Source organism: Ruditapes philippinarum, unplaced genomic scaffold (assembly GCF_026571515.1).
Source record: "Ruditapes philippinarum isolate M1 unplaced genomic scaffold, ASM2657151v2 ctg2115_1_1_1_1, whole genome shotgun sequence".
Classification (NCBI taxonomy): domain Eukaryota; kingdom Metazoa; phylum Mollusca; class Bivalvia; order Venerida; family Veneridae; genus Ruditapes; species Ruditapes philippinarum.
Genome location: NW_026857411.1, coordinates 227,035 through 240,661, shown reverse-complemented (window position 1 = coordinate 240,661; position 13,627 = coordinate 227,035). Strand labels below are relative to the sequence as shown.

Here is a 13,627-nt window from a genome sequence, read left to right as displayed (position 1 = left end):
AAGGATCTTTAAGTTATATTGTATTAATATGTAAAAATAATTCCATAATTTATACTTTTAATTAGTTAATGCAAAATATTTTTAATGTTCATAATCCTGTTCATTTATATTGTTTTAGACATATATGATTGATGTAAAGCGCCTTTGAACATTTTAATGAAAAGGGCGCTATATAAATGTGGTATTTATTATTATTTATTATTATTATTATATTGTTGATAATTTTTTTGTTGTTAGGTTGATTTGAGGATTATGTATTTGTTGTTGTTGAAGTAAAAGTTTTTAGTAATAATAATGATGATGATAAATGTTGTTGATGATGATGATAATGATGATGATTTCTGTTGTTATTGATAAAGTTATTGTTGATATTGATGTTGTTATTGTTGTTGATGTTGAAAATGATGGTGTTATGATGCTGCTGCTGTAGTCCAACTAATTGTACTGCACGACGAGATATTGTGCTATTTTCATGTCTGGGCAATATCTTGCCTCTATAATAAGCGAGATTCTAGCTGACCTAGCACGAAAATATCTCAGAATCAAGCTTTGGCACCTCAATATATTTTGACTAGCTGCTGATGCTGCTGCTTGTGATGATGATGTTTATGATGATGATTGCTGTCATTATTGATAAACTTATTGTTGATATTATTGATGTTGCTATTGTCTCAATATTTTGACTGCAAGACGGACTCATTTTACAAACTGATATTACATAGATGTCGGTTGACCGTCGTTTATAAAATAAAAAACCTTGGTGCACAATTTGTTGGGCTAATGTTGCTATTGTTGTTGTTGATAATGATGGTGGTGTGATGATGATGTTGTTGATGTTAATGATCATGATGATGTTGATCAGAGTGATAACAATATTTTTGAATATGTTTTATTTGCCTCTAAAATTCATCAAAACTAACATAAAATAAATAATTATAACAATATATAAATAATAGGAAGCTAAAATTGGAAAGTTCCTGAAGTGAGGATTCTCTGAAAGTTTCTGATATATTTTACAGCTGTTTTTGTTGTGTTTTGGTTCCAAACCTGGTAATAGTATTACCAGCATATGTTGCTTTAACTGCTGTTTAATTTGGTTATTTTGCAAGTTCCCCCCCCCCAGATGCTTATATGGCTTAATTGGAAACATCAATCTTTAAATGTTATTTATGGGGAAATTAGAGCTAATGCTAGGTAGGAAACCTATTCTGTTTTTTTTTTATTTAACAGACAATGTCTGATTCTAACAACTTTTACCGTACATGGAAGTGATATGAACGGGTGCTCCCTTAATTACACTAATTAAAGTGATTTCTGTGGTTTTTTATTGCAGGGCAATGACTGTAAATAACTGATGAATAAATACCTAGTTAACGTTTTTGCTGAGTTTGCAACTTTTTTTGCTGAAAAAGAATATTATTTCGTGCTGATTAAAGTTGAAGTCTCTTAAAGGTTTAAGGCAGCATATTTCTAACTTGTTGCCTCTGTTTAGTACAGAGAATCCGATGTAGGGTAAAAAAAAAAGATTGAATTTTAGATTATATATTTCCGTTTTCCATGTTTCCATAAAAATGACATTTTCAGCAATAAAAGAATATTTAAAACAGTTATATTATTCCCAGTATGGTAAGTCTGTGGGTCTAGAAGGAAAATCTTAACCTATTTTTCTGCTTTTAGTTTGTATAATGGACTGATCCTGCTTTTTAATTGGGACAGTCCTGACTTATTTTAGGGGGATTAATGTATGATAATAATAAAAAAAAGCCAAGATGCTTCCAGTATAGTCTCAAGTCAAATTGCACTGAGGTTATTCTGGTGTTATACCATAATTGACATATGTTTGCTGGTGTTAAAAAAATAACCACCTCAGAAAGGATTGAAAGAATGGTTTTTAACATAAACTGTACAGTATGGGGTTCATTTTCAATACGTAATGCCAGAATTTTGGTTTGGCATTGTTTTCGTTAGCGCCTGCCTTTAAGAGAACAGAATAAAGTAATTAATGGGTACTCAAATTCATTCACAGATACGCTGTATTTAGATCTCAAATTTTTTTTCACGAATTCCTGGCATTGATTGATAATTTACGCTGTGTGTCTCTGAAAGTGATTATTTTGAAAAAGCTGTAGCTTTAAAACCATTTAAGGTTGACTTTTAACTCGCAAATCTAGAATGAAGAAATCAGTCTTGTATCACAGGCTCGTTTTCTCCGATTTATTTTAGACAAAAGTTTTTTAAATTCATAAGTTAATATGAACAAAAAGTCCTTACAGTTTTATGTAAAAAAGTAATATTTTACAATTTTTATCAGCATTCAGTTGGAGCTATATGGGTATTGTGCCCAGTTTTGTACCTTTTGTTGGTCCTGACACTGCCAGGTTAATGTATTGTGCCAAAATAGCGGAGGGGATGTCAAACTGGCAGTGTATTGGATTGGTCAATCTGAACTTAGAATTTTTTGATATAGACACTTTATATTCTGTTGCTTTTAACATAAGTCCTGGAATATTTGCCATTTGAACTGGTTTAAAATAACAGCCTATCGAAGGTTTTTGATTGGTTGTGCTATTTTTAGCATTGCAGGTGTATACCATATTGACTCTTCATTATGAAGTGTTAAAAGTCACATGACATTTTGATATTATTGTCATTGTTAATGGTTTTAAGCCTTTTTATTAAGATCAAAGCCAAACGTATATACATGTGTTATAAAAGATTCAATCATTTAATCACGCCATAGATGATAAAGTAACAATACTAGTTTAGATATAGAACTGTAGAAATATCTGACTTGTTTAGATAGCAGACTGTCTGAACTAACACCCTCATACACCAAGGCGTGACTTAGTCAATGGCTGGGAGAATTGCTAGATAATCTCCCCTGATTAGAGATAAGTTTGTCAATGAGGTTGGTTAATCCAGCCATTTACATCTTTTGATAATAAAGTTTGTCTTTACTAATTTCCCTGTTTTTATAGATAGCCCATATGTTACTGTATTGTTCCGACTTTTGGGGAAAGCTAATGAAGTTAGTTACAGTGCCCCGTTTAATATCTAAAACTGAAATGATTTATCTGAAAAAGTACATGTTTTTGGATGGATCTATTTTTGTCTCCTCATTGTGAGTAAATCTTTTCTTATCATAAATATTATTTTTATTATTACAGCAAAAAATTTCTTCCTCTTTAATTTGTAAAGTTTAAAAAAAAGATAGATGAAAGGGAGATAATTACAGATTTTGATTTACCATATAAAGTCAGCTTTATAAAAATTGTGGAATAATGAATTTTTAAGCATTATCTCAACAGAATGCATTTTTACACAGGTTTTATTTAATGAGTTCTATAGGTTTCAAGTTGACTGTATTTATAATTTGGCTTATTCTTAATATAATAAGTAAAAACTTTAAAATTAAATTATGAATATTTTCAAGAGAGACCTCCCCCCCCCCCCCAAAAAAAAACAAAAAAAAAAAAATCAAAAATAATTTTGTGTTAATGTTATCATTCTGTATTTTGTTTCTTTTAGCACAAAAAAGTGACAAGCAAATAATTATGTTACTGATATTTTTTTTTGTCTTTTCTTTTTGTTCCAGTAACATTTTAATGTGCATTTTAAATTTAATTGAGGATTTTAAATTTGATTTAGGAGAAGAAATCTTTCAACACTTAGTATTTAATAACCTGACAATGAAAAAACTATTTTTTATTTTCAAACTTTTAAATCTTTTTTTAATAAAATATGATCCGAGAATGAGTTGTTTAAAACAAACACTGCACTATGCTCTATCATTTTAAAAACAATAACAAAATATTATTCTCAGGAGGGACACCAAAAGCTCATTCAACCTCTTTAAATGTTAATAAAGCATGTAAATTTAAATACTTAAGTGGCTTTTAATTAAGTTTTCTTGAGAGCAGGATGAGTTCTTCAAGAATCAAGTTTCTCGGAATTTTTTTTTTTTTTTTTTTTTAACTTGGAAATAGCAATTATTACTAGACAGTTTCAAAAAGATTTAGTTGTTTATTTAAATTGGCACCAACTTGATGGGTTTTTAGTGGCTGGGTAGAAAATAGTCTCTAAGCTCATTAGAATAAAAAACTCTCTAATCTTAGTTAAAAGATAGTCTCTAAACCTATTGAATAAATATCTCATCAGTAAGCATTGAATGATGATGCAGAAGATATGTGTATGTGTTTAACTCTTGCTCTACTGGCGGCAGCAATTGATTCTGACCATGTGACCATGACTGACCAATACCCACCAGTGTGGACCAGTGCCGACCAGCTGGCCAGCAGACGGAGAGTTAATGATTATTTTTCACATTATCAAAAACTTCGGTCTGGTCAATAAGTTACATGAGAAGTGTCCAAGTCACTTGGACAAAGTAAACACTGACCTTTGTTGGCTTTAAAAGTTTTTCTCACAATATTTTCATTCTAATGTATTGTTAAACAAACAGAAATGCTTTATGAAGGTGATTGTTACACGTTGTTTCAATATTTTGGATATTTTATTGATATTGCTGCTATAATGGCTAACAATATTTACATGTTATAAAGACCTTTCCTTATGCTAACATACCCCCTACTTTAACATCGGAACTACAAATTGTGTAAATTTCAAAGGAATTTAAAAGGCCAATACTTGATCTGAACAAACAGATTTATAAGTGACCGATGTAATGTACCAGCCAATTAAGTCAATTTCTATATAAATTGACACAGCAAAAAAACCCCAGCAAAAACCCTCAAAAATAAAATGTTGAAACTCATTGATACAGTTGATAGTAATACTAGACGATTCTGTGATGAATTTGGCCGGATTTCTTTATCATTGAACAAAATTTTTGGTCCTGATGAAGATCATTGTTATAATCGAAAATAATCAACTTTAATAAATCTTCTTGCATGTCAGACTGGCGTTTCAGTTAGTTTTACCCATGCCGGAAATTTCATCTGGCATGGGGGGTGCCAGATGAGTCGCGTGCTGTACAATGGCACGCTTAGGATGACGTCATTTTACCGTTATGAATGAAGTTGTAATTTCATACGCTGTTGAAAGAAAATAGTTACGGTTGTAATGATAAAAATTTCCATTGAAAATAAAGATAAAGAATTCAAAATATAATGGAATATGGTAGAATATGCAAGAAAAAATATCTGACATATTGTTTGCGCTTCGGATCGGAATATCCGTCCCTTGGTTACCCGCCCATGGGCGGGCCACCTCGGGACGGATATTCCGATCCGAACCACAACATATGACAGATATTATTAATCTAAACCCTTTTGGTTGTGATTTGTGGTTTCTCTTAGACCTTTCCTGCCATTAATTAATAACATTTTTTAAAATGCAGATGTCATCAAAATACAAAAACAAAAATACAACTTGAAAGTTAAAGTATTGACAGTATAATACACAAACCAATCTAATAACAGGAAGGTTTTTAATCAGTGTGCATAATTGTAAAGAAAATCTAAGAGATTTTGATATTCAAATACAGAGGCACCTGTCTTTAGAGATCAGTTTATGAAAAATGTGGCCAGTAATGTCAGGCAGATCTGTATTGATATACTGCGAATTCACTTATATTCGTGGGCATTAAATTTCGTGGTTTTATCAAAACCGGCATTTTCGTGGGTTCTTAAATTCGTGGATTTTCGTTTTCTTGTTAAAAAAAAATTCAGTAACCTAATGCAAACTAATCTTAAACGTAACCGCCGAACATTTTTACTTACAACGTGTACATATCTTTACTTGTCACACAGCGCTTGTCAATGAATTTAATCCTTGCCTCTGGGCATATTAACTCTAATATAGCACAGTTACTGCCGATAATTGACTGCAATTAACACATTTATGTGACAGGATATGCACTTCCATTGGACACACTGACCCTGTAATTCGCCGATGTAAACATCGCATAATTTATACGACACCTGACACGTTTTAACCAGCGAGTTTAAAAGTTTACACCCTGAATTGGTCTTAACATATTTGACAGTAACTACATGCAACGTCACAGCGACTGTGTTAATTTACATGCATATCAATTAGTCTCGGTAAATAACACGAGTATATGTGAATCTTGTAAAAGTCGGTGGCGTCTTTGATGTTTACGGAATAGCATTCGCACAAATACAGATTAAAATTCATATAAACTGGATCATTTAAAAACGACAAAAGAATGTACAATAAATCTGTTTTAGCGATCGTATTTTTTATAATTTTGTGTACTTACGACATTAATATCAAAGACTTTTTTTTAATTAATAAGAGCAAACTGACAATTTTTATTAGCGATAATTATAGAACTGCCTGGGTTCCCATATTTACTCGATTATGTCAAGTATTCTTGTTCCTAGTAGACTACAACGATCAAGTATGTATATGCGACATTTGTGACAGTAAATTGAGGACATATAATCGAGTTTTCTTTCAAGTTTCTTTAATATTGCAAACGGATTTAATATGTCACTAACCTGATTATCTGTCTGGTTTTACATCCATTTCACGAAAATTGGCCGGAAATGAGCCGACGCATGTTTGTAATATATAGAACAGAGACTGGGTAAGATGTATTTGTTGGGATAAAAGTTCGTCGGATCTTAAATTCGTGGATTGACCTACCCACGAAAACCACGAAAATTCGTGCCCCACGAATAATAATGATTTTACAGTATTTGCTTTTTTTTAACAATTTGCATTGCTTTGATCATTTTTGATAATAAATAGTTTTTTTTTTAATTTCTGTTTAAAGTGGTTATATCATTAAAGTATTCTTCATCACAGGTTTTACAGTATTTATGATGGATTAAAATGATACAGGGTTTGAAGATTACTTAATTTTCTAGCCTGTCCTATCTTTGATGAATTTTCTGACAAATTTTAGACAAATTACAAAGAATCATGAGTCATTTGTCATATTTTGTTAGCATTTTCTTGACAATTTTTGAGATATTGTTATAAGATGTATTAAATAAAACAAATATTTTTTATTTTGTTATAATCTTTTATGATTGATTAGTCCTTACAAAAGACAACAACAGAACAGTGTCTATTTTATATACAGTCAAATTTACTTATAAAAACAAGGGTTGTAATATTTGAAAAGTGGTCTTTGTTGACATATTGAGTTGCTTAATGAAAATATGGCTTTCTAAAATTGTAATCTTTATTACAGAACAGCCATTTAATTAAGGTTGACCTTATCTTGTTGGTTTTAATTTCATCAGGGACTTTGGGTAAGTTATTCTGCAGGCTTACAAAACATCGGTTGTCCTACTCAGGTGCCCTCTTATGCCAGAAGTACACATGTAATGCAGGAAGGGGCATCTGAGGTCTTCCTTTGCCAGGAAAGCTGGAAAGTTGTTATTATGACCTTTACCATCTTGAACCAGTCACCATGATTTATTGCAGACTCAGTCTAGAAAACAAAGTTACCATTCTGAGAGCAGTTACTAACATTGCATGCAACCTCATTATATTTAAAGAGTTTACAATATGCACAATTTTTCATTCTGTATAATAAGGGACTTTTGATCTGATTATTGGCACAATTAAATGCTAGTTCCAGGCTTGCTAATGACCAGTGTTCTTGGTGTATTTGACAGTGATTACAGGTCCTGGTTTAACTAATTGTCACCATAGTTACAACCTTGATGAAGACTATAGTTATATTCAAGGTCAATTTTCCTTTAACCTTTAGCCTACTGGCAGCAACAGATTCTACCCATGTGACCAGTGCAGACCAACAATCAGCTGGCACATTTGTGATGTCTGATCATGGTCTGCACTGTTTGCTTTTATGCCAGTAAACAAATATTTTTGAAAAAATTTGCCAAAAAAGATGAACGGATACTGTTATGTCCAGTTTAAAGTTGATAAGGGAATGACCAAATAAATATGCTTGTTGAGTTTAGCCAATTTAAGATCTGAAAATGTATTGTTTATAATTTATCTATTGTTAATGATTATTTAATTGTTATAACCAATTAATTGTTAGAAGTAATTTTATTCATTTGTACTGTAATTTAGTATAAAACATATTTCGAGTTTTCATATCTAGGGTAATATTGAAGGTTAAATTTGATTTAATAATTGTTTTCTTTTACAATTTAAATGAAATGGTAAAAAAGGAAGAAAAAATACAGGGCATAAGTATTTTAGAGTTAAAATTCTAAGTTGCATTTTGATAGAATTTTATCTATATGTCAAAATTGATATATGCTTATACTTGAAGATGTTTCAAAAGGTAAAAATATTTAGGACCTAAGGTAATTTATTCAGTTATTTACTAATATATTTATATATAAGATATGTTATATCAAGAATAGCTAATAAATCACCCATATTACAGTCTCTCCAATCTTTGATATCAATTTAATTTTTATAATCGTGAAATTAAATATTAACTGTTTGAGGTTTTTCTTTAAAAGAACAATAGGACACTTGACTTTTAAGATGCTCTTCAAACTGAGCATGTTTATTTTATACGATATACATTAATTGTTCCGTGTTTAATACAAGCTTGTTCAAACGCTGGAGTATAGACTCTTTAAGATGGGTTTAATCTCCCGCTATGTTTTCCTATAAGTTTAGATACAGGGTTATTTAAGCCATGATAAATATTTACTGCCCAAATAAAGTCTTTTTGTAATGCTGTTTGTGATGGAAAGTCTTTGTTGCATCTTTTACGAGCTGTGAAATTTAACGGTATTTCTAATAGTACTTGTCTATGTTGCATGCTGGGAAGTATAGTAAAGGATATTCCTATGTTTTTAAATGGTTCGAATTTTTGGTACGTTATTATTATTTTATTTTTGTTTTAAATTTCTTTATGAATTAATGTTACGTGACTTATATTTCATTAAAAGTGCTGTTGAACAAATACAAATTTTTGGCTGGATGATAAGTCACGTTCGATCAATAGAATTTTACCTCTTTATTTCATTCTTCGAAAAGTGAGAGATAAAAAATACTCCTGATATATTTTGGGGTAATAATAGTTTATTAGACAATAAGTTTTAAGCTGTTGTTGTTGTTGTTATTTATTGATGTTGTTGTTGTTGTTGCCGATGTCCTGGCCGACCTTGATATTTTCTATAGGCAATATTTTGTCATATTTTGTGATGTTAGAGGTGTTATATGTGTCTGCTATGTGTCTCTGTAGGTGAAATAAACAGCATAATAAAAGTCTATATCTCGCAGTTATAGTCTATGTAATACGTAGATAATACACTGAAATAGGAACCGATTATATTCCCAGAATGCTAGTTATGTAATGTAATATTGCAAGAATATTTTATATGTTGGCATTAGAATTCTATAAATGTGAAACGTGAAATGTGAAAATTTTCCATCAAAGTCACACAATAATCATTTATATTTGTTTTGGATAAAAATTCTTGAACTTTTTTTGTACGATTTGAATAAAATCTTTGCATTTTGTTCAGTCAGTATGATTTAATGTTCTATGAGTTGAAAAAATTCAGTACTGTAAGAATTTGTATTGACCAAAGGCATAAGAATAAATGATATCTAAGAACTTTGCAAATGTGGGTAATTCTCATCAAATCCCATAGTACAACCTTGTGTTTGACAGGGCACTCAAACACAACAGGGTGATCAATGCATTTCGCCTCTTATTAATATATTTACTTTGTTGTTACTGTAAAAGTGTGTTTGTACACTTGTATTAGATGGGATAACCCACATTTGCCGAGTTCTGATGCCTCATTTATTATGTCCGTCAGTTAGTGTTAAAATTAGTGGCAAGGTCACATGGTTTATCCAGACTAAATAGATACCATTACTGTTTCAGAAGAATTAATTATTTTTTCTAATATTTTATTTCCTTTTAAAGAATCACAAATTTTTTATGTAATTTTTTTTCAAAATTGAAATTTGTGATTGTGTCAGTTTGCTCAGGTTGCCTGTGGCTCACTGAAATCTTTTCATGTTTTGGTTACAAAATCATGATGCAATTAGCTATGAATTCAACTTGATTAGGATTTAATTGGCTTTAATATAGTTCATTCTTTCAATTTCTTGCCTGCTTTTCCAGGAAACATTTCTGTTTCAAAAATTACTGAAATCATTTTTAGAGTTTGAAAAGCAATTACTGTATCAAAGTTAAAGAGGACAGTTTGTGATGATACCCACAGGAAATACTGTCAAAGATAAAAATAGCACTGTTTTTATATTGGATAGTTATACCATGAAGGAAAAATAATATTGTTGACAAATATTAATTCCCTATTGGAACTTATTTCCGTCAGGAATACTTTTGGTCGAACAAATTGGTTATAAATGTTTCCTTTCTTCTCTTAAATTGTCTCATTCTTTGAGAGGTATAAGATATAATTGAGAAGATGTGATTTGTTGCTCGCAAAGACTCCGGAATATTCCCCGCACTTGTCATCGTGTATTCCGCTGGCCATTTACGCTAACAAAGTTATGATATCTCTTTTTGTACACTTTCAGGGAAATGTGTCTTTAAGAGAGTATTCAATGCAACATAAGCTATTGCATCCCATAAATGTCTGAACGTTTCCATTAGAAGAATCATACTGTATCATTATCTTGCGATTAAACTGTAACCTTAAACTTTTTTTGGGCTACTTAATGCATTGATTAAACATCAGCATGACCTTGAAGCAATTTAAACGAAGAAAAATTTTTTTAAGGACTTTGATTGTCAAATATTAGTTTCATGTTGAGTATTTGTAGGATTTTTATTAAGAAATATTAGTTTGATGTTGATATCTTTATATTTTGTTTAATTAAGATATTTTTTTTCTATTTTCAGGAAAAATACAATGATTTGATGCTGTTAAAAAAACTTCAATGATGGCTGTCTGCAGATTTGTATTGGTTCTTCTTTTTGGGGCAATAAATTTGATAAATGGGCAGGAGTACAAAATAACTTTCGCACAAAATGAAGAGTTACCAAAATGGACATTTGTCGGGAACGTGTCTGACGCTCCTGGATTTTTAAACTCTATCCCAGCGGCAGATCGAGGAAGTTTATTGTTTCATTTTTTGGAGCAGACGATGATAAATTCTATATTAAGCATCCATGATGAGACTGGTTCCCTTTTCACAACTGTTGTTGTAGACCGGGAATCACTCCCAGAATGCCAAGTATCAGAAAAATGCGAACTCTTATTTGATATTGCTGCAACTTCAAAACGTAAAGACAGTTCACTATTTGAGATTATTTCAGTTAAAGTTGTAATTAATGATTTAAATGATAATTCCCCGACATTTCCTCGTGACACTCAAGCTATTGCTATTTCAGAAGCAGCGGCTAATGGTTCATCTTATATTATCGAAAATGCAATTGATAATGACACAGGTGCAAATAATTCTATACAGTATTACGAACTTGTTGGAGACAAAAATGTTTTCGATTTGCGTGTTGAACGTAAACTTGACGAGAGTTTCTCAGTAAAACTTGTTGTTATCGGTAGATTAGATAGAGAAAAGAAAGATTCTTATACATGTACCGTAATTGCTAAAGATGGAGGTAATCCTCAAAGAGTTGGTACGATGGAATTAAATATTACAATTACAGACGAAAATGACAATGCTCCGTTCTTTGCTCAAACTTCCTATAACATAACAGTAAAGGAGGATACTCAAGACGGTGCAGGTATCCTTCAGATCAGCGCCACTGACAATGATATAAATGAAAATAGTTGGTTACTTTACCGTCTTAGTTCACGCCAGTCAGATATCGAAGAAATTAAATCTCTCTTTTACATTAATGAACACACTGGCGTTCTAAGTATAATTGGTCAATTAGTGTATGACCCAAACAAAGTTTATAAAATTATTGTTGAAGCCATAGATAGAGGCAAACCACCGTTACCGTCCACCAATCAGGCAGAAGTCACCGTTTATATCGAGGATACGGGAAACAATCCACCAACTGTACAAATTAACCTTATATCTAGCGGCACTGGACGTATGGTTAACGTATCTGAATTCTCCACAAAAGGAACTTTTGTTGCCCATGTTGAAGTGAAAGATAAAGACACCGGACAAAATGGCGATGTTAGTTGTTCCGTTGATGATGCCTCATTCGCTCTTGAACCATTATCAATTAAAGGTTATAAAGTCGTTGTTGCTAAAACATTGGATAGTGAAAAACAAGATCTACATACTGTTGTTGTCACATGTGAAGACAAAGGTAGTCCTGTTCTTAGTTCTTCCGATAGTTTTCTTGTGCGTGTAACTGACGAAAATGATATGGTACCAAAGTTTACAAAGAAAAATTATTTTGAAGATTTCTATGAAAACAATGAGAGAGGGGATTTAGTAATTTCTGTCAGAGCAACAGATGATGACAAAAGTAATACAAATAATTCTAAAATTGAATATTATTTAGACTCGTCAGTGAAGGACTATTTCGCAATTGATGCCAGCACAGGGACTATAAGGGCTCTCACCCGTTTTGACAGAGAAGAAAAAAGCGTCTGGACATTTAAAGTTTTCGCCAGAGATTTTGGAAATCCACCTTTAACTGGAAATGCCACGGTTAATATAAGAATTAAAGATGAAAATGACAATGCGCCAAAGTTTACAAATACAACTTTTGTTTTTTATGTTCAGGAAAATCTTCCATCAGATAGTGTAGCCGATAGGTTGACAGCGAAGGATTACGACGCTGATGAAAACGGAATGTTTACATACGCGATCTCAGATACAAAAGAAACAAAACTTCCATTTTTGCTCTTCCCTGATGGAGTTATAAAAACTACAATGGAATTAGATAGAGAAGCTAAAAGTTCATATGAATTTTCTGTTATTGCTATAGATAAAGGAATTCCAAAAAGAACAAGTAGTGCTAAAGTAATTATAAAAGTTTCTGACGTTAACGATGAATCTCCGAAAATTGTCTTCCCTAAAAAAGACGTCAATGACACTATTGTTATTGACCATTTAAAACCAAGCGGAACTTTTATAACACAAATAGAAGCTTACGATCTTGATGAAGGAATTAATAGTAAACTGTCGTATGTGATTGAAGATGGAAACGTAGATAGATTATTTTTGTTAAATCTGAAATCTGGAATTCTTTCGATGGCCCAGCCATATGAAGTAGAAGAAAACACTGAGGAGAATTTCAGATTGGTGATAGCCGTGCACGATGGCGGAATACCGCAAAGGTCCGAAAGATGTGAATTAAATATTTTAATTAGATACAGTAACGTGACTATCAGTGTAACAACACCGGTTAGTTCCGGTCCAAACACAAATATCATTATAGTAGTTGTGGTTATTTTCTTAACGTTTTTTTTATCGTTGGCAATTATAATCGTGATCTGTGTCATAAGAAAGTTTGATAGAGATAGAATGAAAACTCAGAATATTCAAATAAACAAGCTTCCCAATAACATGACTGAGATTCGAGACAATACGGCCAATGGTGTGATCATGACACGCCCATATGATAAAGTCGACTCTTTGAAAAAGAGGAAAGAAGTTAGTTTTTCATTTGAAGATGATTTAGACGGCATGCAAGATCATGAAATGAGTTTTTCCAACAATTCCGTGTTCAATGAGCCAGTCACTGAGGTAACTCCATTATATAGTTTTAAACCATTTCTTAAACAAA

General features: G+C 31.7%; 1 protein-coding gene across 2 annotated transcripts in view; it reads left to right on the top strand.

The window, feature by feature from the left end:
- The window catches only part of LOC132749647 (protocadherin-9-like), an 80,664-nt gene that overhangs the window by 50,132 nt on the left and 16,905 nt on the right, over positions 1–13,627 (top strand). For both annotated transcript variants that reach the window (XM_060739496.1, XM_060739497.1), the window contains exon 4: positions 10,814–13,587. In XM_060739496.1, the coding sequence (XP_060595479.1) occupies positions 10,852–13,587 (2,736 nt within the window). In that variant the 5' untranslated portion in view covers positions 10,814–10,851. The remainder of the gene's footprint in view (positions 1–10,813; positions 13,588–13,627) is intronic.